At 53.7% G+C, this 24,607-nt stretch overlaps 1 protein-coding gene across 2 annotated transcripts in view; it reads right to left on the bottom strand.

The window, feature by feature from the left end:
- Positions 1-1,214: 1,214 nt before the first annotated feature.
- Positions 1,215-24,607, bottom strand: part of ITGB5 (integrin subunit beta 5) — a 116,132-nt gene continuing 92,739 nt past the window's right edge. Inside the window, exons 11-15 of one of the 2 annotated variants that reach the window (XM_047734885.1) lie at positions 11,504-11,726; positions 7,270-7,373; positions 3,906-4,025; positions 2,626-2,792; positions 1,215-1,959 (exon numbers count right to left, since the gene is read on the bottom strand). In XM_047734885.1, the coding sequence (XP_047590841.1) occupies positions 1,864-1,959; positions 2,626-2,792; positions 3,906-4,025; positions 7,270-7,373; positions 11,504-11,726 (710 nt within the window). In that variant the 3' untranslated portion in view covers positions 1,215-1,863. Of the gene's footprint in view, positions 1,960-2,625; positions 2,793-3,411; positions 3,565-3,882; positions 4,026-7,269; positions 7,374-11,503; positions 11,727-24,607 lie in introns of those variants that run through there. The other variant, XM_047734892.1, reaches the window with a different exon arrangement.

Here is a 24,607-nt window from a genome sequence, read left to right as displayed (position 1 = left end):
TCCAGGAAACCCACAAACAGAAGACAAATCCAGTTTCTTTCAAAACCGTATTTTTCTTAATTTAGTCTCAAAGTCACCTTTTTATCTGTTTTATATATTTACTTACATTTGGCTTTATTACAATGAAGGTTTTAAGGCAGCTGCACCAGGTCACGAGGTCTCGGTTTCATCCTAATTACACAGGACAGAGGAAAATCAGAATCCGACCGTATATGCCCCAGGTGAGAGGCCTTATTTACTGACAGGCACTTGTCTCCATATTTGCCCAAAGGAAGGAAGGGGCATCGGTCCAAAGCCGGGGACAGATACATTTGGAATGAAGGCCTAGCAGCCTAGACGTGGTGCCAAAAACAGAAAACCGGATTAGTGACAGAGATTTTATCAGAGCCAGAAGGTATTAGACGCCCAGCCCTCAGGTGGGGGTGAAACCTGGGCCTCAGGACCCGCTTGTCATTAGCTAATGTCCTGACCTTTGGGTGGGTGGATGGGGACAGGAGGACCGGACCAGAGAATTTGTCGGGTCCCTTCCATCTCAGATAGGGGAACCTAAGAGCACTAAAGGGACTTGTAGGAAAACACTGAAATGGTTTTTGTGCTCTGGGCCTAGCTGGAAGATGGGAGTTGATTGGGGAAGGCACTGTAAGGGAACTGCTCTCCATGTGGAAAGTGGGTGGAAGTCACACCTTGACCTTTCTTCATGCACACAATCCATTTCCAGCCTCAGGACCTTGGAACAGGGCAGGCAGGCTGGTGGGGTGGTTTTCACAGTTTCTAGTGTGGAGCTCTTTCTTTACACCAGAACTGGGAGGGTTGTAAGATACAGACTTAGCTCTTCCTTGAGCATTCCATTGAGCCCTGTTTGAAGAGTCCTGGTCTAGAACAGTGGACTGGCTTGTGTTGGGTCCCCTGAGGAAGGACACAGCCTTTTAAACCCCCACCGGGGGGCACCTGGGTGGCTCAGTAGGTTAAAGCCTCTGCTTTCGGCTCAGGTCATGATCCCAGGGTCCTGGGATTGAGCCCCGCATCAGGCTCCCTGCTCAGCGGGGAGCCTGCTTCCTCCTCTCTCTCTCTGCCTGCCTCTCTGCCTACTTGTGATATCTCTCTCGGTCAAATAAATAAACAAAATTATAAAAAAAAAAAAATTTTAGTCTAAACCCCCACCAGGATACCACTTAAGACCACTTCAGATAGGAATAGGGGCATCACAGAGAATGTCAGGCAAACACAGAATCTTTTGGTTTTAATCTTTACTTTCAATCCCAAACTTTCCCCCTTTCATTACAAAAGTACTAAATGAACATGGACAGAATTGGAAAACTGACATTTGCAACTCTATGCCTTCAGGAGGCATCTCGATAATCCCACCACCAACACCCCTGTGCAAGGATAGATCAGGCAGACAGTTTGCGGCAATGAGAACTATACCATAAATGCACGATCTTTTTATTTTATATAAAAATGATCAACACGAGAAAAGCCAGAGTGTGTGTTGGTTTTGCACACTCCAATGCTCCCAAGAGCCTTCTCCTCTGGCCAGACTGGAGGATCAGCCCCAGAAGGGAGAGGTGGCCTAGGCCCCCGGCTGTGCTCGGAGACAGTGAGCTCGCTGTGGTGCAGAAAGCTGAAAGCGCCAAGGTCCCGGGCCTTTTCCTGGGCTTGGAGGGGTGGCTGCCTGTTGTGGCCGTGGCCTGGCAGTGGGGCAGCACACTGGCCACCTTCCGGCGCAGGGAGTAGGCTCCCGGCCCAGGTTCACGGGAAGCTGTCTGTGCTTGTCCCTCCAGGGGGCCATGATCCAGCTGAGCGGCTGTCCAAGGCCAATCAGTCTGACTTTTCATCAGCCCCCTCTGGCCCTCTGAGGAGCTGTCAGTCCACTGTGCCATTGTAGGATTTGTTGAACTTGTTGAAGGTGAAATCCACGGTGTGTGTGGAGATGGGCTTTCTGTACAGAGGGTTGGAAGCCTAGAGAACACAGAAGGCAAGAGGACATGGGTGTCCATTCATTCGAACACACATACTCAGGGTTCCAGACCCTTTTTCAATTCATCACCCTGGAAGGCGGCAGCCTGAGCGTGCAGTTGGTGACAGCCCTGTGTGGCCACTGACTATCGCACCCTGGGAAAGACCCTCCAGGTCTCAGAGCTTCTACTCTTTATCTCTGAAACGAGGGGCCGGACCAGATGATCTCTGAACTCCCTTCCAATTTAAACAGAGACTAACTAGGGGTCCAGGGATGCTCACTGCACTCAGTTCTATGGGAAAGCGCAGTCCGCCTGGGGAGACGAGACTTGCACCACAGACGCCGCTGCGGACTCCAAGGACGTGAGGTCCTTTACTGAGTCTGCGGTCTCTCGAGAACCATCCAGCTTCTTCCTGCCGAGGCTGCGCCACGCCTCTGCCTCTGCTCTATGAGGGTCCTAAGCTGGGTCTGCTGTGGGGCTCTGCACAGGGCCCCCCGCGCTCCGGGGTCCTGTGTTCTCACCATCCTGACCTGGCCACACACCGCCTCCCAGGTGTTGTTTCTTTGATTTGAATGCCAAAGATGTTAGGGGGCTTTAAAGCTTGTATAACCTCAACCAGACCTCAAAGCTCGACTTTTTCTCTACTACTAGCATCCCGCTGGCTTACCATCTCATAGCGGGCCCTGGACCGCTCGCTCTGGAACTTTGCAAACTCTCTCCGGTCATGGATGGTGACAAGTAGCTTCCAGATGGCCAGGAGCGCAATCCCAATCAGGAGGATACTGCCCACCACGGCCAGGAGGATGGTTGTGGCATCGGGGGCAGTTCCACACTCTGGAAGGGACCAGGAAGCGGAGTGAGCGGAACCACCAGGAAAGCATGGCCACCCATGCCACCCCACCCCCATCCCCACCTCAGGCCTAGCACCCTCGCTCCCACAGGCCGTGTGCCTCCTGTGCTCAGCAGCATCTCCCCCCGCCTGAGTGCCCAGGCCTGGCCCGGCCCGGTCTCCACTCTCAAGACTGGACCGGTCCGGTCCTGGCCTTCCTGTGAATGGTTTCAGAGCAGACCCGGCAGGCGGCAGACTGCACGAAGCCGCATCCACGAGGGCCGGGCGGCGGGCCAGCCAACAGTTGTAAGCCCTTAGGGTGGCCCTTCGCAGCGAATGTGCTTATTTTCAAAGGACCGCAAAGACAGCGCTTGAAGACAAAGCCTCATTCTTGCTGGCCTGCATCCTGGGCACAGCATTTCCTCTGCTGCCGGCCCTGAGAAGCCACATTATGTGGTGTGGCTCAATTTGGAAAGACAGTTTGCCATGCTGTAAATTGAAGGGAGCAGCTCTTTTTCTCCTCACCCCTGCCCTCCTTCCAGAGAAGAATAAAAGGGGTCATACTAGAATCCCTGATTACTCCAAAACAAAAGGCCTTTGGTCCCTGGGTCCAAAGCAGGAGGCAGAGTTATCATTGTTTCAACAAAGTCTGGGCCTCCTTAGGGGCCCTGGAGCCGAGCAGGGCCATGTAACCCAGAGCTCTGATGGCCGGTCTTGGATGGAAAAGTGTAGCGGCAGGGTGTGGACTCTGAAGCTCCCTGAGGCAAGTGCGGCCCGCCCAGCCCTGACCATCTAAACCCGCCCCGCCCCCCACCTCTGGTGAAATGAGTGCCATGGCCTCTTTTCCTCCCAACACTCCGGCTCCTCCAAGATGAGACACTCTAGCTCCCGTGCCTCCAGACCGTGACCTTGAGCCCCAACCACAGTGGGTCCCCAGGCGCAGGCCCACCTCTCTGCCAAACTCTAGGAGCTGGATAGGGGTCGCCTTAGCCCCTGGTCTTTATGAGAAATCGTGACCGTCCTCTCTGGGCAGTTTAGAGAGGCAGGGAGGGCAGAGGGCGACAAGCCCAGAGCAGGGAAAGGAGTTAGAAGCCGAGCTCCCCGCTGGTCAGACCCACCTGGCTCCCTGAGGACGGTCAGGTTGGACTTGCCGCTGGAGAGCTCCGCGTAGGTGAACATCATGACACAGTCCTTGGCGGTTTTGTAGAAACAAAGCACAGCCTCTTGGTCATCTTTCACTGGAAGAAAACCGGGCACAAGTGTCTGCTCTGAGCGACCCAGTGTGCTGACCAAGGGCAGGAGGCCGAGCACCCTGGTTAAGCAAGCGGGTGCCGAGAGACATAAAGGGGAGGCTGGGCCTTTACGAGGAGCTGGGGTGTCTCCCATCAAGGATGCAGCCCCAGCAAGGTGTGTGGGTTGCTCCGGGGCCATGAATCCCCCGGGGCGCAAGCAGTCTCTGGGGAGTGGGAGAGAGGCTCTGCCAACCTCCCCCATGCGGGCAGGACAGGAAGCAGGGGAAGCACTGGTGTGCTGCTCCGGGCTGAGGCTGGGACGTGGAACTGCCCTGGACATGAAAGGGACACAGAAAGGAAAGGGCCATCCCGATGCCCTGCGAGCCCAGGCAAGAGCTCACAGTCGAGTGCACCTGGCTGAGAGCCCGCTGTGGTGGCCGAGCGTCCGTGGCTCTGTTCTAGGACGGAAACCCACAGCGACCACAGAGGGTGATGAGGACGTTAGGACAAGGGTGCTGCGGGCCAACGCCGGAGGCCAGGATGGGGTCTGGACACCACTTGCAGGGCTCCTCCACAGGGAGCAGCCCCCGCCTGGCCCCACACAGCTGTTCCCCTGACACGACAGAGTCCCAGCCCCCGGTCCAGGCATCACCAGCACTCCAAGGCTTCTGTGGGCAAGGGTCACACTGATTTCTAGGAGGGAAAGGGGACATTCAGCAGCAATGGCCAGTCGGTCCTGAGCAACTGCGGTGGGTTGAGGCAGCTGCGTGAGAAGCCTTTCGGCTCTTGCCTTGGCAACCCTACTGCTCTCACTGGTTTTTAACCGGGAACCAGACCAGTCAGTGTGGTCGTCAAAGGTGAGGGCCTGGACCATTCTCCCAGCCCCACAACTCGTAAGCCTGGCCTGAGTGCACATGTGTGTGAGAAAAGCCAGGAGAGGGAAGGATACACAGTCCACCTGAGTGGACACCTTCTCATGGAGGATTTTACTGAGAAGTCGCAACCGCCCCAGAGCAGGTGCGTCAGGCAGGGGCCCCAGGAAGGTGGGGTCTTGTCCTTCCTGCCTGTGTGTCTGGGTGGGGGCCACTGCTGCTCCAGGTGCAAGGGCAGACTGCGCTGGGAGCCAAACCTTCACAGCAAGCAGAAAAATGCAGCGGCAGGAAGACAGTGTGAGCCTGGGCTCTGCATGGGTCCCGCTGGTCTAGCACAAGCCCCAGCATACAGCAGTGCTCAACGAGCCAGGGCCAGCTAAGTGCACAACTCCGTGTCCTCAGGAGCTAGGATATAGCCACAGCGGTCAGTCGGAACCACGGGGCAGGAATGAGGGAGGCCATGCATCGGGGCCAAGATGGGAGGCTGGAGCCAGGAACCCGCAGCAGCTGAGGTCAAGCGAGGCTGCCACGCAAGGGGGCCTCAGAGGCAGAACCCCTGTTGAGGTACACAGTCTTGTCCCCTCACCCCACTGTTTTAGGTACAATTCAGTCATTTGAGTATGCTGACAATGTATCACTACTCTCACCATCTAATTCCAGAACATTTCTATTACCTCCAAGAGAAACCCTTGCTGTTAGCAGTCAGTCTCAATCCCTGTCTCTCCCCGGCCTCTAGCAACCACCGACCTACTTTCCGTCTCTGTGCTTTTGCCTATTTTGGACATTTCACATAAATGGAATCATCCGATATATGTCCTTTTCTGTCTGGCTTCTCACACACAGCATAATACCTGGAAGATTCGTCTCTGTAGCACGTATCAGAACCCCACACCGTCTTCCCCTGGATGAATGTACCACATTAGCTTCCCATCGGCTCACGGACACTTGGGTTGTTTCAAACTTTTGACTACTATGAATAATGTTGCTATGAGCATTCATGCCCAAGTTTTGGTTAACGTGTTGTCCGTTCTCCTGTGCATATACCCAGGAGCGTTCACTGAGCTGTGTGGTAACTGTTTAACCGGGGGAAGCTGCTGGACTTCTCCAAAGTCGTGCACCATTTTACATCGCAGCCAGAACGTATGAGGGTTCCAACAGAGGGCCGCTTTGGTTTGTGTAATCACAGTGTTCCAGACCAGCTTCCAAGTCAGCCACGTGCACTCACGGCTAGCGGATGTGATCTGCATCTCTTACCCTTAGAGACTCTTAGCCGGGACAGCAACGGCTGTGCTGGAAAAGGGACGGAGGCAGCCCAGAGATGGTGGAAAGCAGAGGTCTGTGCACCCCCATCTGAGCGTCCTGTGGGCTCCCACTCAGAAACGGACTCGTAGACATTGTCCAGAGGCAAAGGCACAGGGACGGATGGACAGAGTCAAACTGGAGTGGTTCAAATGAGAAGAAGCCTCAAACAAGAGCTGCCATGCCAGAGAACAGAGCAAGGTGCGGTGAGAGCTGCAGGAACGGATGTCTGCCACAGGGACAAGAGCCAGGGCAGCACGTGGGCCCAGGTGCCATCCGGCCACATTAAGAGCTCAGCCCCTTCTGAGGCCTTGCAGCATCGTGAGAGCTGCACCAGGCTGAGACCAAATGTGGCAGAGAGACCTGGTAGTCATTCTTCAAACACGGTTTCCCTGCCTCCTCGGCACACGACTTGACTACATTTCCCAGAGACCCTTGCAGCTTAAATGATGCCAGATGGCTGAGTTCTGGCCAGTGACATGCAGGTGGGAACCCCAGGCATCACTTCCAGGCCCAGCCCACAGAAGCATCTCACACGATCCCTCACTCTGTCTTCCCCCACAAGCTAATGAGTGGAGAGGATCCCAAAGACCCTGAGGAGAGTGGAACCTTCATACAGAGAGGGTCTGCATTCCAGAACAACCTCACAGAAGGCCTTGCCAACCAGGAATGTCTTCCGTGGACTCGCAGTGAAAGACTTACATTCTGTTAAGTCACTGAGGCCTGGGGTGTGTCTGTTACAGCAGCTAACACGGCTTGTCCTGACATACCTGCCGTTCAGAGAGCCTGAGAGATGTGGCTAGGAAGGGGCTGGACTCCAGGGATGGCACAGAAAGTGATGAACAAGGAGGTCGTACCTGCAGAGGGCCTGGAACTTACACCCTAGCACAGGCAGCCCAAGTCCTCTTGGGGAGCCCCCAGTAGCACCCAGGACCCTGACGCTGTGGTTCCTAACCCAAGGCTAGAACTGCCCTGCTCCCCACCAGGCACCAATGAATCACCCCCGGGGGAGGAAGCCTTGAGGCGTCTGCCAAGATACAGAAGGGGATGGCAGCCCAGGGCTGCTGGGGCACACTCACCAATGGTGTCCACCCATGTGACCACCTCATCCTTGCACAGGTTGTGGCAGGTCTGGTTCTCAGCTGGGACCCCCGAGTGAAGCAGCAAGCACTCGACGCAGTCTCTTTGGAGAAGAGAGGATAAATGCAGGTGTTAGAGGCTGTGCAGTAGCCCCCCACCAGCAGCCGAGCTCCCAGGGGTGTGTGGCCCGCCCTCCTGCCAGCCCTGGAGGCTCTAACTTTGTCCTAGCTTCACATTTTTGACCTAAGGGCTTCTGCTGGCCTCTGACTGCTGTCACATGGGTGGCCAGAGGGTCCTCGGAGGAACACGTGAGTTTAGAAGCATGTCTGGCCTCCATGTTGAGTTGCAGGTTGGAGATCTCTTAAATTCAGATACCAGGAGCCCAACCCACTGCACTCTGCTGCATCTGATGCTGGCAAGCGTGTGCCCCAAGCAGAAGACATCACAGTAAGACATGGTGTTCTGGGCCTTGCACAGGGGTCCTCACAACCCCTCAGCCAGTGCCTGCTGCCCCACATTGCCCCAGTTCCCACAATTGCAGGGCCCTCAACTCTCCTCTGTATTAGACTCTCCATGGGCCTTTCTAGAAAATCCTGCTTCTAGAGCATGCCTACACCCATGAGATCCACATCTCTGGGGCGCAGCCTGGCTTCACAGTGAGGGCGATGAAGCCCTGCCCAGGAGCCCCTCAGGCACTAGCCCCCTCTCCCTGCCAGAGGAGCCTGCCTGTGAGCTGGGCTACACCCTGTGAGTTGGTCAACACTAGCCTCCGGTAGAGGCTACAGGGTCACAGCCTCCTCTCAGGAAACCTACATTTCAAGAGGGTCCTTCTGGAGAAATCAGGTTAGGAGCGAAAGAGAGACACTTTGAGCCCCTCTCCTCCCGTGTTGGGTGCACAGTTTTTTTTTTTTTTTTTAAAGATTTTCTTTATTTATCTGACAGAGATCACAAGTAGGCAGAGAGGCAGGCAGAGAGAGAGGAAGGGAAGTAGGCTCCCCGCTGAGCAGAGAGCCCAGTGTGGTACTCGATCCCAGGACGCTGAGATCACTACCCGAGCCGAAGGCAGCGGCTTAACCCACTGAGCCACCCAGGCGCCCGGGTGCACAGTTTAAATCAGATATTGTCTTTGGGTGAAAATGCTTAACAACGGTGCTCAAGTAAGGGTCAGTTCTCCTTCCCAGAGCCCCGCCCAGCTCCAGGTACTCCCCATCGACCTGTGTTTTTCTGCGGGAGCACACGACTCCTGAGGAGGCGGGGCCAGAGCAGCGAAGATTTGACCAAGGGCCTGTGAAGTCTGCGGTGGTGGGGTGGGGGGCGGTGGGACGGGGGAGCACAAACGGACCCCCAGGGAGGGGTGGTCTGGGGAAAAACAACCAGCTGACAGCGAATTCTCAGGGCCTTGGCAGGGAGCCCATGGTTCCTGGTGGCCTGTGAGGAAGGTGAGCGCCCCGGAAACGGGCTTCCTCAGGAGTCTGGGTGAGGGCCCAGGAGCCTAGAGTGCAGAGCGCAGGCGGGGACCCTGCAGAGACCTGGAGGACGTGCCGCCCTGCTCACCCCACAGGCCCGTGGGGACCAACGAGGCTGTGTGTCCGGAAAGCTCTCTGGCAAAAACATAGAAGGATGTACAACCATTGTGCACAGCCTTCGTTATCATCATCTGTTTTTTTAATTCCTTGAGACTGAGGCAGGTGACTACATTCCCAGGGGAGAAACTGCAAGAGGAGCACGGCAGGGGAAGGGAGTCGGAGAGAACCTCTCCAGGACCCTCTTCTCTTATGGGGAGGCGAGGGGACCTGGGAGAAGTGGAGGCAGCGGGTCCAGCGCCCAGGGGCCCTGCTTCTCAGTGAGCCCCTCCCAAGTTCTCACTTTCCCAGGAACGACCTCATGGAAACCCTGCGGAGTTAAAAACAAGTTGTACTGTTTGCATTTCCCCTGAGGCCAGAGTCCCAGAGGGCTGGCCACTGAGGCTGGGCTGGGGGCCAGGAAGCCTTGGTGTAGCTCGGCCTCCTGAATGAACACACTGCAAAGCCCCCAGGCTGACCTTCCATCTCCTCGAGGGTTCCCCGAGCCTTCCAGCTGCAACACCAGTTGTCATTAAACCACAGGGCCACGTCCAAGAAACATTCCCTAATTACCATGTGGACAGATCGGTCTAACTCGCACGCTCCACACACTGGGCTGAAACTTGCGATATACTGTAGTCACGTGTTAAAATAAGTCTGGCCTTTTAAATAAACAAGTTGCTGAGACTTTACTCCGAGAGCCTGTTAATTGAAATCAGCTGAGGCTGAGTGTGACCTCACCCAAGGTGAAGGGTATGTTTGGTTAGTGCTAGAAAGTGGAGATTGGCTGTTCTGAAATCCTGGGGCAGGGAGAGGGGAAGACAGAAGGCATTCAAAAACCCGGTGGTTCCTGGCAAAACAGCAAGTAGAAAAACAGCCTGCTGCAAGTCACTATCAAAGGGAATTTGTTTAAAACAACAGTTGCAGTTGGGCAGAGAAAAGGGACAGAAGGTCAGTGCGGCCCAGAGATAAAGGAACGGTAGCTTCCTTACAGCATCTCCCTGCTCTCCCTGTTGCTCTGGTATTACTTAATGGAGAAGAAATTATCAAGTGCTATGTTTTCTAGGTCTTAAATATTTGCAGCTTGGGATGTGCCATTTTGACAAAAGTGAAGGCTGTTGGGCCTTTTAATTGACTTCTGGCAAACCTATACTGCCTTGTGGCTCCAGAGGAAAGAAATGGGCTTTATCTACTTTTATTGATTCCATGTGTGTTGCCCCTCGTTTGCCCCTCGTTTACCTCTCGGGTGCCCCAAGGACAAGGAGCACACACCTGAGAGAGTTCTGCCGCAGGGAGCTGGGGGAGGGCCCCTCCTGCCCCCACCATCCCATGCGGGTCATGGCTGTGGCTCCAGGCGCAGAGGGACACAGCCATTCAGGCTCCAGATCCAGGATCCTACCCTCGTCCCCTGGGAGGTTTCTGTTGGGATTTCTGTTATTTCTCCACTCGTAGCAGGTCTAAAGTAGATCTGTTTTTCTTCTCCCTTACTCTCCCCCGCTCTTCTCCAGTTACACAAAATAAATCTGATCCTATCTTGTCTCTCGATCTGCATGCAGCCAGCTTTCAATTACCCATGCCTGGATTATTTGAGGCAAATGTCCAAGCAGGGGTTCTGCCACCCAGAACATTACGGAGCAAGGACTGCCCAGCAGCCACAGCAGGCTCACAGAGCATGAACTCCTTCCATTATCAGCCTAAGCCAGACATTTGGAGGGGAAATCTGCCAAAAGAAAATTGCACAGTTGCGTTCCCCAGCCAAAGAGAGACGATGTCTGTATTATTATTTGTGTCTGATTATCTGTGCCCATTTCCCTCACTTGAGGCCCCTTAGCATGGGTGGTGCTGACACAGCTGTTTTTTTCTAGCAAAATTCAAGAGAAACGGTCACTCTTGCTTTCCTGATGGCATAGCTCCTCAATCCCTTTAATTCCCGCACATTCACACTCTGGCAGAGGGTGAAGGGCACAGCCACTGGGAGGTCAGCCTGGGGAACCTGACCCTGTGGCCAAGGCAGCAGGGGCCGGGTGCCCATTGTCCGGACAATCTCTGCATTCAGCAGCAGCACAGGGCCCGTGTTCCATTATCTCTATAAATGGAGCAGAAAATTCACAAGCCATTGTGGTTTGTTGCTGGCAGGCCTTATCTAGGTCGCATGCCCTCCTACCCAATCTACCTTCTGATTATGTTTTGTTCAAAACTGCATTTGCCAAACAGTCATCCTGTGAAACATTATTTGGGAAATGTTAATGTCAGGGAGGGGATCAAACTCGTTGGAAAACCAGACGTGTCCTAAAGGCCCTTCTGAAAAACTCAGTAACACTCAAATGGCTCTGAGAAGCCACTATTTTGGTACCAAAACCGGTTTAATTCAACTCAGTGATCTGGTAACTTCTAAATTTGGGACTAGAATAGCAGTCTTTTTTGTTGTTGTTGTCCTGTTTTTATTACCTTACAAAATCCCCATGGAACCAGCATTTCAAGAACACTATTTTACTATATAGTGTAGTTAACACCGAGTTACTGTTCTTGTTCGTAAGAGTCTCGCTCCCCAGCACGACTAGGCAGAGGAAGATGTGGGGGATGGGAGGAAGAGGCTGGCCAGCCCCAGGGCCCAATGGGCTGGAAGACAGGCCTTGTCTAGGGGGAGAAGCAGGAGTGAGGGTGCCGTTACCTCTTGGTGCTGCAAGCATCTGGGCAGGTCGGGCACTTCTCACATGTCTCTCCAAAGGCTCCTGGCTCTGTGCACTGGCACTGCCCACAAACACAGTGCCCACGGTCGCTGCACATCTGGCCATCTTTGGCCAAGCATGTGCTGATGTCTGTCGAGCAGTTACAGTTGTCCCCAGTGTAACCTGCATAGCACTTGCATTCTCCACAGTGACACTCGCCATGGCCTAAAGGGACACACATAGCATGTCAGCACCTGCCTGCACGAACCCCAAACCCACCCCCTGGGGCCTGCCATGGGCCAGGGACACGGATGGTATCCTGCAGCGCTGTTTGGGCACACAGGGCCCAGTGCCCCACAGGCTTCGGCAGCCGGGGTCCAGGCAGCATGTGCGGCCCAGCCAGGCCTGGGGCAGTGCTGCCCGCTGGTTCAGAATTTGGCCAAGGGACGCCACAGGATCAAGACCCCAGGGAGCTTCTTCGTGTCTTAACTGTCGTGTAAAGAACAGCCACCAAATAGGTCCATGTCCTAATCCCCAGAACCTGTGAACATCACCTCCCACAGCAAAAGAGACTGCATATGTGACTCCGTGTAGGATTCCAAGATGACAGCGTCTCCTGGTCTCTAGGTGGCCCCGATGCCATCACAAGGATCCACAGGAGATGAAGACAAAGGGGGATCTGATCACAGAAGGCAGTGGCAATGGGACAACAGAAGCCAGATGCTAGCTGCGGCCTTTGAAGATGAAGGAAGAGGCCAGAGAGCCAAAAACTGTGAGGAATGCAGCTCGAGAAGGTGGAGAAGGTGAGGAAATGGATCCTCCCCAGAGTTCTGGAGGGAGTCCGACCCTGCCAGCACCGCGACTCTAAGCCCAGTGGAAGCAATTGCAGACTCGGAGCTCCAGAATTCAAGAGAATAAACCTGTGTTGTTAAAGGCCACTCACTCTGTGGTAATTTGTTACAGGCCCAATGGGCAGCGAGGCTAAATTCTCGCTCTGGCCCCAGACCCGGAGCGCGTGCGGGGGCCACGGAGGCTAGCCGAACAACACTCCCTCCACCTCCATCAGCCTTCACAAACGCGAGCAGTTCCGACAGCTGTGCTGTGTGGGGACCCTTGGTGTCCTCCCTCCACAGCTGATGTAGCCGAGACACAGAGATGAAGGCCTGCTGGAGGTCATGAGCCAGCGGCCGGGAGCCAGGATGGTACCAGGGAGTGTGACCTCCAGCGCCCACCGCCTCTCGGGAGGAAAGGGGGCAGAGCAGGCCCATACCGAGATGACAGCCAGCTGAGGGGCACCCTGCTCCCCTCTGCAGGAGGGACCCTTGCCCCAGCCTGCAAGGCGGGAGGGGCCGGGCCTCCCCTGAAGTTCTGCAGGCACCAAGGGCAGAGGCTCCCTCAGCCCGGAGGACAAGCGTGTGTGAGTGCGAGTGAGTGAACGTGTTGCTCAGTGAAAAGCATGGGGCACGCCAACGTCCAAGGGGACCAAGGGCCTGACCGTGGACTCTTGAACCTCTGGCCTCACATAGGCAGAAAGCAGCACTCTCCATTGTAAACTCTGACTTCACGAACTCTCCCTTATGCTATTACTGCATGTTTTCCTTCTGGATGCTGTCTTGCAAGAATGGGCATGACTGAGCACCCACTTCCGCCTCCAGGAGACTAGCGCTGTGGGCATCACACAGGTGCAAGCCTTGCATTTTATTCCCACACCAGAGCCAGTTACCCGGGTAGTTGGATCCCAGCACCTTCTGTGAGCCCAGCAATGAGTGTGACCCAATTTAGGTCAGGACCTCATTCCAAAGAGCTTCCTCACTGACCACTTACTTCCTGCCCCCTTCTGCTCTGTCTGCTCCTCAGTGCCTAGAATCTGCAGGCAGGAGGGAGGCCATCTGGTGAGACCGAGCCTCCCAACCCTCCCGGGCCAGACAGCCTGTCTGCCTGCATGGGGCTCAGAGCTGCAGCAGAAACAGAGCACCCTCCCATCTCCCAGCCAGCACCGAGGCATATGGCAGCTCTCTGGGAGAGGTGAGGAGAGCCAGGCCCTGGTCAGCAGGAGGCTGGGAGAGCCCCTTAACTACCTGGAGGCTGGCGTGTGGACATAAGGCCCAAGAGAGAACAGCACTCCTGCCCCAGGGTTACCTCAGGCAAGGGCAGGGGGCTGGAGGGTGCTCACGCACGGCGGGAGGGGGCCGCACAGCCTCCTGTCACCCAGCCAGTGAACAGCACGGGTTCTGAGCTGGGGCAGGCAGGAAACCACCTCCCAGGGGAAGTCTTCCCAAATGAAATGGATCCAATCTGCACAACCCTTCCCTCTCCAGCCTCAGGGGCCACACTGGTCAAGGGCCTGTTTTCAATTAAAAATGGGTCACTGTTGGGGTAATCCCCCCCCAAAACACAATTTTATTATGAAAATTTCCAAACCTGGCAGCCAAGTTGAGAGGATTGTACAGTGAACGTCTGTGTACTTGCCACCCACATTCCACTGTTAGCAGGTTATCACATACCCACCTACCCCTCTGTCTCCCCATCAGTAGTTTCCAAAATGGATTTCAAAGCAAGCTGCAGAGGTGAGTGCTTCTGGGGTAGGTTTCTAATACAGCTCTGGTGCTCTCCAGCAGCTTATACATCACACCTTCCCATAAAGCAAACACACAAAGAGCAAAAGGCACGGTCAGTGCTATCTTTACAAGCAGCAAGATGGTACCCAGGCCGGACACCCTGCTTTGCTTCAGAAAGTAAGGGCTGTTTCCCTCCCCGCTGTATGTGTGGAAGCAATACACTAGCCAAATACAACCTGACCTCGTATTCCGAAGTGCCTCTTCTGGAGAAGAGGTAGGGTATTATTTTGTTGAAGACTTGGGTTTCGGGTGAGATGTATGTGTGTGTGCGGAAGGCAGAACTTGTCCCTCACGGTGCCTGGGCATGGAAGTGATGGCATCTGCTTGCTGAGAAGGTCAGCAAGGGTGCCCGCTGCTCTGAACTCTCCCCCGTGACCCCAGATCAGCCATAAGCCTGGCCGGGCTGGGTGCGTCTGATACCCTTCGGGTGTAAGAGCTCCCAAGCCCAGCCAGAGGTCAGTGAAGCGGCGTGTGCCCCAGACCCAGGCTGAAGCAGAGAGAGTCGGGGATCAAGGGCAGGAAAGGGACAGGACTCACCACCAGAGACAAGAGCCACTGCAGGAAGCTTCCCACAACACCTGAGTAGCCAACATCGACAAGAAACAGCGTGCAAGCCCCCTGCAGAGCGGACAGAGCGCAAACAGCCCCGGGCCCCTCCAGTGCAGTAAGCAAACAACTGGGGAGCTGCCGAGGGGCTGTGGGACAACAGAAAACCCTTCTCCATGCAGCTTTGGGCCTCAAATATTTGACGACTCTGAAGTCAAGTCCTAACAAGCCAAACCAGGGAAACGGCGGCTCCTGGCCTGGTGTCATGGCTGAAGCCTCACGAGGGCTTTTTTTCAGCGGACTGTTGGCTCCCCTGTTCACCCCAATTCAGGCTGTGAAGCAGTTCTTTGACTCTCGAAGACAGCCTGAAGCAGCTACGGCACAGATGTGGCGTGTGCTGCCACGTCCTCCTTCCTGCCTATGGCCGACCTTGGCTTGGCCTCCCCCAGCACAGTACTCTAAGCAGGTTCTACCAGCTGTGGGGCCAGCCCACGAGATACAGCTACGGGCAGTCATGGTTTAAAGCTTCCAAGTCTCCTTTAAAAAGCGTGACCCATACAGGTCTTCCAAAACTAGGCTGGTCCGGTTACACTTCAACCTGACCCAAATGTCTCAGACCCTGCAGCTGGGCCTCAACCCGCCTCTCCCCCAGGCTGCATGCACGGAGATCCCCCGCATCTTCCGGTCAGCCCTTAGCCTCTCCTAATGCCCTAGTAGGAAAGGAACACGTTAGTAAAGTAACAAGGGCCATTTGGACTCGTCCCAAGGATCAATAACCTACCAATCACCAGTAAAACTAAATGGGGGACTGGGGACTTGATCCTGGCCAACAACACCCAGAGGGCCTACGCAAGGACTCTTCAGCAGAACACAGCTCGTTCATAATGCTGCCCCCAGCGCCTTGGCAGACTGAGCTGAATTTAATGATGCCCGTTTCATACTGTGCAGACATAAAAATAGTTTCACTGCACAAAGGTAGGGATATTGAAGGGCATGTGAAAGCACTCTGTAAGCTGGGGCTCGCTCCACGTGCAAGTTATTAGTACTACCTTCGTTAGAATGATTGATAGCTAAATGGACAGGAAGTTGTAAATGTGTCTATTTATACAGAATTTCAGCTCCACAGAATTCAACAGCTTTCCATCAGCACAACGGAGCTTGTGTGGGCTGTGGGCCAAGACACGGCCCCTTCCCTCCCTTTATAAAACAGAATGCCGACTGTTAAGAGGAAGGGTCGCCCTCGGGGCAGGCTGGGGAGGAGCTGCTAGAGGAGAGAGGGGCACCAGGGGCCTGGAAGCCAAAAGGGACACAAGGGGAAGGCCTGGCAAGAGCAACAAGAGACCAAGAAGGGCAAATCCCAAGTGGCTGCCAGGTCTGGGCATAGTCCAGAGGGTGGAGGGCAGAGTCCAGCCGGTAGAGAGGCGGCTGCAAGCAGGCAGCTCCCACACGTGATCTGGCCGTGCAAGGTAAGGAGGAGACGGGGAGGAAGGCAGACAGGATATTCTGAAGATGGGATCTGTCTGCGTACTCTTCTGACTGAAGACAAAGATTCAGAAGAGAGAAGACTTGGAGGGAAACAGGGATCGAGGGAATGGCAAGCTCTAAAGAGGAGAGATCACAGTAGAGAGAGATGAGGGAGAAAGGGAGGGAAGCTGAGCGGGGAGGGCTGTGGCCGGAGTGGGATGCTCAAGCTTCCAGCTGAGTTGAGAGAGGCTGAGGGGCTTCACGGAGCCAAGTTCAAGTCTGTCCTTCACCATTTACTATGTCACCTTAGGCAAGTCCCCAAACCCATCTGAAGATCTGTTTCCTCATGTGTCAATGAGGATAATGTCTTCCTCATGGAAATGGTTCCAAGAAATACAGTGCTGTTGTAGGTAAAGCCCTAACTCGGTATTTGGGGCATGGGGGGTACCCAGGAAATGGGCCAGAACTGCTGTGAGCTGCCACCGGAGCCAAGCAAGCCGGGCACGTGGACACCAACGCAGTGGACAGCGTCATGGGGAGAGGCAGGGATGGTGGGGTTTGGGGGGAGGCACGAGCGTGAGGCAGCCACCAGAGTCTTTGGGGAATGAAGGAATGGCCAGGATGTCAGTAAGTGAAGGGGAAAGTCAGGGCTGGTGCAACTGGATGGTACACCCTCGAAGGAGGGGAGGGGGTTGGAGGTGGAAAGCAAGGATCTAAAGGAGGCTCTGAGGAGCTGGAAGACTGCTGACCAGAAGAGGCCAGCCCCTCAGTCCTCACCAACTGTTCTCAAGGCCCACCTGTCTCAGGAAAGAGCGGGGAGTGGGGACTTATGCAGGGGCTCAGAATGAAGAGGAGCCTGTTTACCACGGAACATAGGAGGTGGGGAATGGGGATACAGGGAAACGCTGGGAAAACAGGGCCGTGCAGCGTGGTGAACACGTGGCTTCCAGAATCAGAACGCCTGAGCTGGCCTCCAGAACCTGCCACTTACCAGCAGTTACTGATGTTTAACCCCTCTGTATCTTGGTTTCCTCACTGTAAAGTGGGGCTGATTAAAAATGCCTCCCTCGTTGGGTTGTCGTATGCGTTAAATTGCCTAACCTACGTGAAGCACTCAGTCAGCGTTTAGCATATAGTAAGCGCTCAATAAATGCCAGCTAGCTTCCGCATCATTGGTGCTATAGTGGGAGTACAGGAGGAAGGGAGCTCGGAGCAGATCTCAGAGGAGAGCGGGGGAAGTACTTTCTGGGAGGCTGGGTCCAAAACTGCCAGGTATCCATGTCCAACCCAAGGCGAGAATACCCAGGACCTGGTACAGGTGCTCAGCAGCCTCCAGAGCCTTGGTGGGGAGCCTGACACCTTAAGAGTGCCCATGGCCCTGCTGGGGTTGCTCTCTGAGGTACATCTGAGGCAGCACAGGGTGGCCCAGGAGGGAAGCTGCCACTCCCCCTCAACCCCAAGCTGGACTTGGACTCTGGGCCTGCAAAGGACCCAGGCGGCCATGGAGTGACCTCAGAGGAGATGCCTGAGTGCCGGGGGGCTTGAGGGAGGAAGAAGTCAGCCTGAGATGGGCAGAACCAAGAAGTGATTCTCTTCTCCCCATTCTCATCTGGCGCAGGAGCAAGGGGTCACAACCAGGCAGACACCAGACCCTCAGGGCACAAACTGTCTCTCCACAGCTGGTCCCAAAATAGTTTCCATCCAGCTCTGGAACACATTGTGGCTTCCCACGGCAGCAGCTCCAGTCCCTGCCGGGAGTCCACTCTGGCTCTCCGAAGGCTAGGGAGCGGAGGGAGGACTAAGCCCGTTTCCCCTTCTCTTTCTCCTGGTCCTGCCTCCCTCCCTCCCTCTCTCCAGTCAGTGCCCCCCACGCCTCCACACACAAGCAGACTGCTTGCTCACTTCCTCTCTTTCCTTGCTTCATCTCTTCACAGACCCAGCACGCCCCTCTCTCAGAACTCTGTCTGCCCCCCAGTCTCCCCTCCTCTCAGAAGAGGCAGCCTGTAAACAGGAAGTGGCGAGAGGAAAGAAAAAGGGGTGTGTTTTGAAAATTTTCTGCTCATTTGGGTGGTTTGTGTCCCCAAAGTCGGGTCTTGAATTCTCCCAACAATCGGCTTAAAAAGAGCAGGAAACCAACTGCCAGCTTTAAGTGCTTCCAGTCACCCGTGTCTGTGAGACGCAGGGTCCTGACCGCTGCCGAGCCGGGCACCGCAGCAACCAGGAGCACAGCCCACGGTCCCGCCTCCTGTAACCCGGTGGGGGGTCGGGGTGGCGCGGGGGGTGGGGGGGGGTTGTCCAGAGTTCCGGCTCTGAGCCTGTGGACACACCGCAGACAGGGCCCTTGTCGTCACAGACGTCCTGGCACAAACACGAGTCATGCAGGACCAACGCCAGGCGAGGGCTGACCTCTCTGGGGCCAAACACATATCCAGGCTTCCAGAGGGCAAGGCCTCCCTGGCCGGGGCTTTTCGAGCAGGAAGGGGAAATCCCTCCTAGGAAGTACTCTCCGTGCCGACAAGCAGGTCCGTGTTACATAACAGGCCCTCTCACGTCCTCAGCGCGTCCCTGCCGCGCCCACGCCGCCCACTGGTGTCGGGGTATCTCTGAGTCTGGTCCCGTGGGAATCCCCTCCCACTACTTCAACTTTCCCTTCTGTACACTGACTATGGTTCCAGAAAAAGTAAAGAATGGAGAGTTTTGAAATGCAAATGATCTTGGCCTGGCTGCAGGCACCTCAGCGGGTGCCTCCTCACCTTCAGTGGTTACCGAATAACCCTCTGGACAGGTTGCTCTCAACAGGTGTACCCTTGGCGTCACGGGCTTTCTGAGTCCGTGAAAGCGGTGCTCTACTGCCAAGGGCAGTCACCGACGGGAGAACGTGCCCTGGAAGGGCTGCTCCCCAATGAGAGCACGGCGTGGCCTCGTTCCACACCAAGCCCCAGCTCAGCTCTCTGACCGGCTCCGTCCTATCTTTGTCACTCTACTTGAGATGTCTTGGAATGGCTCACTTTGGGGACGTCTTTTCTCAGTGATACTGCGGGGCCGTCTCGGCTACCTACTTGCTGTCTCTAGGCCTCGGTCCAGTTCCCTCATCAGGGAAAGGGGGATTGCGCCTTGTCTACTGAACAGGATCAGGGAGTTTCTGTGCAATGTGCCATAGAGAGGGGACAGCTCACTGGCTTCAAGCGATTTTTCACTGCATTGAAACACCAAGCCATGCTTAAAGTCTCCTAACCTAGAGAGACCTCATGACTACTCACGGGGGGCAGGCGCTATCTAAAGCACGTCACGTGGATGATCTCATCAGCCCTCCCAACGGCCCTGTGCCACCCCTGATTTTCAGGGATGGAAAATGAGGCACACAGAGGCCACATGAGGCCAAGTAACTTCCCCAGAGCTGCAGGGCACGTAGGTGCCAGGGCAGGGTTCTAAACCACATGTGTTTAACTCTGGAGCCCACATTCCTAACCACTACCTGTACGGCTTCTGTGGCACAACCCAGCCGTGAGTAAGCGACACAAGTTAGAACAGTACCTAGGATAAATGCTCAAGCAGCCCAGGGTAGTACAGTTGAAAATGTGCAACAGGCCCACCCCCAGGCCTGGCTCTTCTCATTTTTTAAAAAAATTTTTTGAAGATTTATTTATTTATTTTAGAGAGAGAGGGAGAAAGCGCATGCAGGAGGTGCAGAGCAGGAGCAGACCGTGCTGAGCACAGAGCTGTCATAGAGCTCAATCACCGAGATCATGACCTGAGCTGAAACCAAGAGTCGGACATTCAACAGACTGAGCCACCCAGGCGCCCCAAGAAAGGCTCTTTTAATCTCTGATCATTAAGCCCCTTGGCCTCTTCCGTAAAGTCAAGTCAGCAGACTGGGAGGGCTTGACAGTTCCTCCCCCACTATCATAATACTGCTCAAGGCCAGAGCAGGGAGAAATCTGGAACGCTTATATGGGCTCCAGGTTCAGTTCTGGAATAGCAGAAGAGAGAAGGCATTTGGGGTGCAAAAAAACAAAGCTGCATGAGATCATTCATGAAGATGAAAACACTGCGCAGCCAGGAAAGGAAGTATCTGAGGAGGAGAGATGTACCAGAGTGGGAGGCAAGGGTGGGGACACAGATACAGGCCTAGTGTATGTATATATGAACGGATGGATGGACAAACAGACAGGAGGGAGGAGAGGATGTCTGAGGATGGAGAAAGGAGGAGGATGGAGGAAGGAGGCCTATTAGACTAAGGAGTTTAAGTTTATCCTTTAGCTCCCAGATGGTCTGACAACAAACTCCTGTGGCTTGAGGTCAGCAGAGAGCCTCACCTGGAGGCAGCGTCCACCGGGCTACCTCCCCATGGTACATCTGCCCCTCCCCCAAGTCAGGTTCCGCCACAGGGCTTTTCTAAAATGTAAACCGGCATAGAGCCCTTTCCTGGCTCCTCATCACCTGTAGCCCAGCTTTTGCATTTCTATTTTGGAGACCAGCATCCAGGCCCCTCCTTGAGTCACCCCAGCTTCTGGCCGTTGCAAAACATGTACGAGGTGCTGAACACTGGCGTGTTTTGGTTTGCAGCAATCACCTTGCAAGCAGACCAGGAGGGTAGTCAAGGAGATGGAAAAAAGATGAATTTGGAAGAAATATAAGCGGTCAGGGGACAACCTGGTGGCAGACGGAATGTGGGCAGTGAGGAGAAAGTAGGGAGAAGGACGATTCCTGGGTTTCTGGTTGTGTAAAGGGGAGATGAGGAGAATGAGAACCATGGCTGGGAGGAAGAGCTGGAGACCGGTTTGAACCGTCATGAGACTGAGATGCATTGAAGACACCCAGTGGAGATGTCAAGAAGTCAAGTGGCTGAAAGGAGCTCAGCAGCAGGTTTGGACGACAGGACAGTATGGGCGTGATGAGGGAGAGGACGGCCACACCAGCACTGTATGGGTCGCTAGAGGTGAAGGACCCTACAAAGGGGACTCCAAGTGGTGGCCGGAACTACGTGAGAGAGCATTTCAAGGTGGCCGTGGCCCACAGTGTCCACCGCTGCAGAAAAGTCAAGAGGCTGAAGGCTGAAAAAGTCTATGAGCTGTAGTAGCACAAGGCCGTTAGGGATCTGGGAAGACTTTGAATCCAAACTGGACTAGAGGTGAGGGCGGACTGGGCGGGGACAAATATTTTCAGAAATACAGCTGCGAATATGGAGGAAAGAAAGGAAGTAAAGTAAGAAGTGGGAGGTTAAGGATTCCTCTTTATTTATTTATTTATTTATTTAGAATGAAGAGACCTGAGCATGTTCAAGAGCTGATGGAAGACTTCATTAAGAGGAAAGTGTAGCTATAAAATCACTTATCACATGGACATATTTGTTTATTTACTCATTTGCCTCAACCCGTTAGTCTGCAAACCCGTACAAATCAAAGATGGGTGTTTTCTTTTTGTTTGCCCAATGCCTAGAATTGTAAGGCACACAGGAGATGCTCAGAACATGTCACTAGAGGCTGGGAACATCATCAGGACAAGCCTGAAGCCCTGAGGGAAGACATCCAAAGCTGTAAATTAGAAAGGGAATAGAGAAGTACTGTTGAGGTTTACGAACTTAAATGTGATTCTTGAGGTATTTCAAATTCTTAACACATGTCCAAGAAATCCAGAGATTTAGAATACCATGAGGAAAAAATGGTTAAGAGTTCTTTTTCCTTTGACAGGTCATGATCACAGTCAAGCAGACGTCACGAGCTTTGTACCATACTCTTGCTCTGGCATACTGTTCAGGTTTCTCCAGCCAAAGGCTCTTCAGACACGCGAACAATGATGCATCCTCAGTCTCAGGGCTAGCTGCTCCTCTGTCCTTGGCTTCGTGTCAATGAACCAGCCCTAACAAGGGTCAACTGATGGTGCTTCCCAAGGGGCAACGTCCTGACAAGCCCTTCATCCTCTGTCTTCATCTGCTGGACCATAGGTTGCATTCATGTTGTATTTGAGCAGCAAAATAGGACTGCCGCAAAACAAGTGAGGTGATGTTGCTTTTAAGCTAAGCTTCTCCAAACCTCAGCATTACGTTCTGAGATGACAGCATTGGCCAGAAAGCTAAGACTCCACTGTAAAAGGCAACAGCCCTCTCAAAGGATGCCTCTTCCCTTCTTGTCTTAGCACCCGATTTCTCAATGCTGACACCTGGCTGCCAAGTCCCTTGAATTACTATAGCATTTCACATGAGGACGGCAAGGAAAGGACTTGGTCTCTGGCCCAACTTACCAATCACAGGAGATTAAAGCAAAGGATGGAAGTGGAAAAATCTGTATTCTTTAATGAACTCATCTTTCCAGTTTCAGAGAAGTCTGTAAACAGCTGAGTGAGATGAACCATAGTCCTCACAGGACCCTAAGGAATGCTGACTCAGAAAGAAAAACAGAGGGCCTGTGGCCAAAAGAAACAGAGGTTTCTCAGATCAACATCTTGAATCTGGTTTAACTTGCCCAATCCACCTGGCAGGCACTTCTGGGGGAATGCCAACCACATCTGGAGAAACATGAATTTGCTACCCTCTTGATCACTGCAACAGGATGAGAGGATTACTATTTTCAACCTGGAGATATGTCGTGTTGTGGTTGGCTAACAGTTGCCATGTTCCACCCTCATTTGGCCACTGTTCAGAGTCGGGTACAGCATTCTTAATGGACAGAACTGGTCTGGAATGTCACATGAGTGGGCCACGCTGAAGCTTGGCTGCCAGGAGCCCAGCCAAGCCACAAGATGGCAGGAAGCAGCTGCCCAAGAATACCCCTGAGGGTTAGGGGAGGTGGGCTTTTATTGGGTCAAGGCGTTGGGTCAACCGCTGGTGGGAAGTGTGGCCAACAGGGCCAATCTTCTCAGCCACAGTCTCTTTCAGTTGGGTCAGATCAGTAACAGCCACATCAATAGCCTGGGAGAGTAACAACAACTAAGTGACATCATTCATGTCAAAATCAGAACAGGCGAACAGAGGTTCCTGTCAGGAAAGTGGGTTCAGCATAATCAATAACAACAGACAGACACGCACTGAATACAAAGAAGAACACTCTGTCTTCCATCATATAGTCGTCATAAAAGGATGGGTACCTCAGCCAGTCCCTTGGTTCACGTGTGTCCTTCAGCCTCACCTGCTGTGCCTGATCCATCCTTATGCAACCCAAACACTCACTTAGGAAAACAGACACTAAATGTTTCCTAAAATTTTGACTGAAATAAACAGCACTGATGAGGTAAGACTTGGAAAATGTGGGCTCAGTGCTTGGGGGGTGGCGGCAGTGAAGGCTGGATTGGTAATTCAGAGGTTTGGGAAGGGCCCCACGCTAATCAACATAAGTAAAATTAGGTAGAAATGAGGTAACTATTTATTTGCAAGGTTCTCCTGGTCTGAATCTCTAATTAAGAATCATATGGGTGGGGCGCCTGGGTGGCTCAGTGGGTTAAAGCCTCTGCCTTTGGCTCGGGTCGTGATCTCAGGGTCCTGGGATCGAGCCCCACATCATGCTCTCTGCTCGGCAGGGAGCCTGCTTCCTCCTCTCTCTGCCTGCCTCTCTGCCTACTTGTGATCTCTCTCTCTCTGTCAAATAAATAAATAAAATCTTTAAAAAAAAAATCATATGGGTCACCTGGGTGGCTCATCTGGACAAGTGTCCAACTCTTGATCTCAGCTCAGGTCTTGATCTCAGGGCCATGAGTTCCAGCCCCACATTGGCCTCCACACTGGGCATGGAGCCTACTGAGAAGAATCACAGTGACTTGTAGTCCCAGTTCTGGGTCTCAGTTTCCCCAAGTGTAAACCATTAAACAGGTAATACAATGTTGATCCACTGTGTGTGACTGATGTTATTAGGAAAGGCACAAGACACAAATAATCCCACTATTTTGTGGGAACATGATGAGAGCAAAATGCTAAAATAACATACTAACTTGGGAAGTATATTCCTTTAGCTTAGGGACGGTGGGGTGACCTGATCAAAACTTTTCGGGGAAGTGGTTGTGAGCTGGAGTAATTGGAGTGACCTTAATTCTCTGGGTCAGAGGGCAACAGGCAGAGTTTAGGAAGATGTCCCAGACAGAGGAAGCCAAAGCTGCAGCAGGTCAGACTCAATCAGAGCAACTTCCAGACACCAGGGAGCGTTTGCATCTGGGTGGTGTTCTTAGGTCAGTGTTCTTAGAGCCACGGACACTCACCCCAAGTGAGAACAGGGTTCCTCCATCCTATTCCACGCCAGCCCACTAGAGGCACCGAGCAGCAGAGGCCTATATTCGATTATGTCAGTTTCCAAATCAAGACCAAACTCAAGGTTATGGTTCAACAACCAAGAAATGAAACCAACCCTTTAAGTGCTCAGTTTAACTAAGAATGGGAAATTGTCTAATGTGTTATCCTATAACATCCAAACACTAATGCCACCCATGACTAAGATCTTATTTTTTGCATTCTCATGGTCTTCCTAGGATTTTCCTTTGTTTTTTAAGTTTCAT

The sequence above is a fragment of the Lutra lutra genome, chromosome 1, assembly GCF_902655055.1.
Source record: "Lutra lutra chromosome 1, mLutLut1.2, whole genome shotgun sequence".
Classification (NCBI taxonomy): Eukaryota; Metazoa; Chordata; class Mammalia; order Carnivora; family Mustelidae; genus Lutra; species Lutra lutra.
Note: the sequence above shows the minus strand (reverse complement) of the source record. Positions and strands in the feature narration are given on the sequence as shown.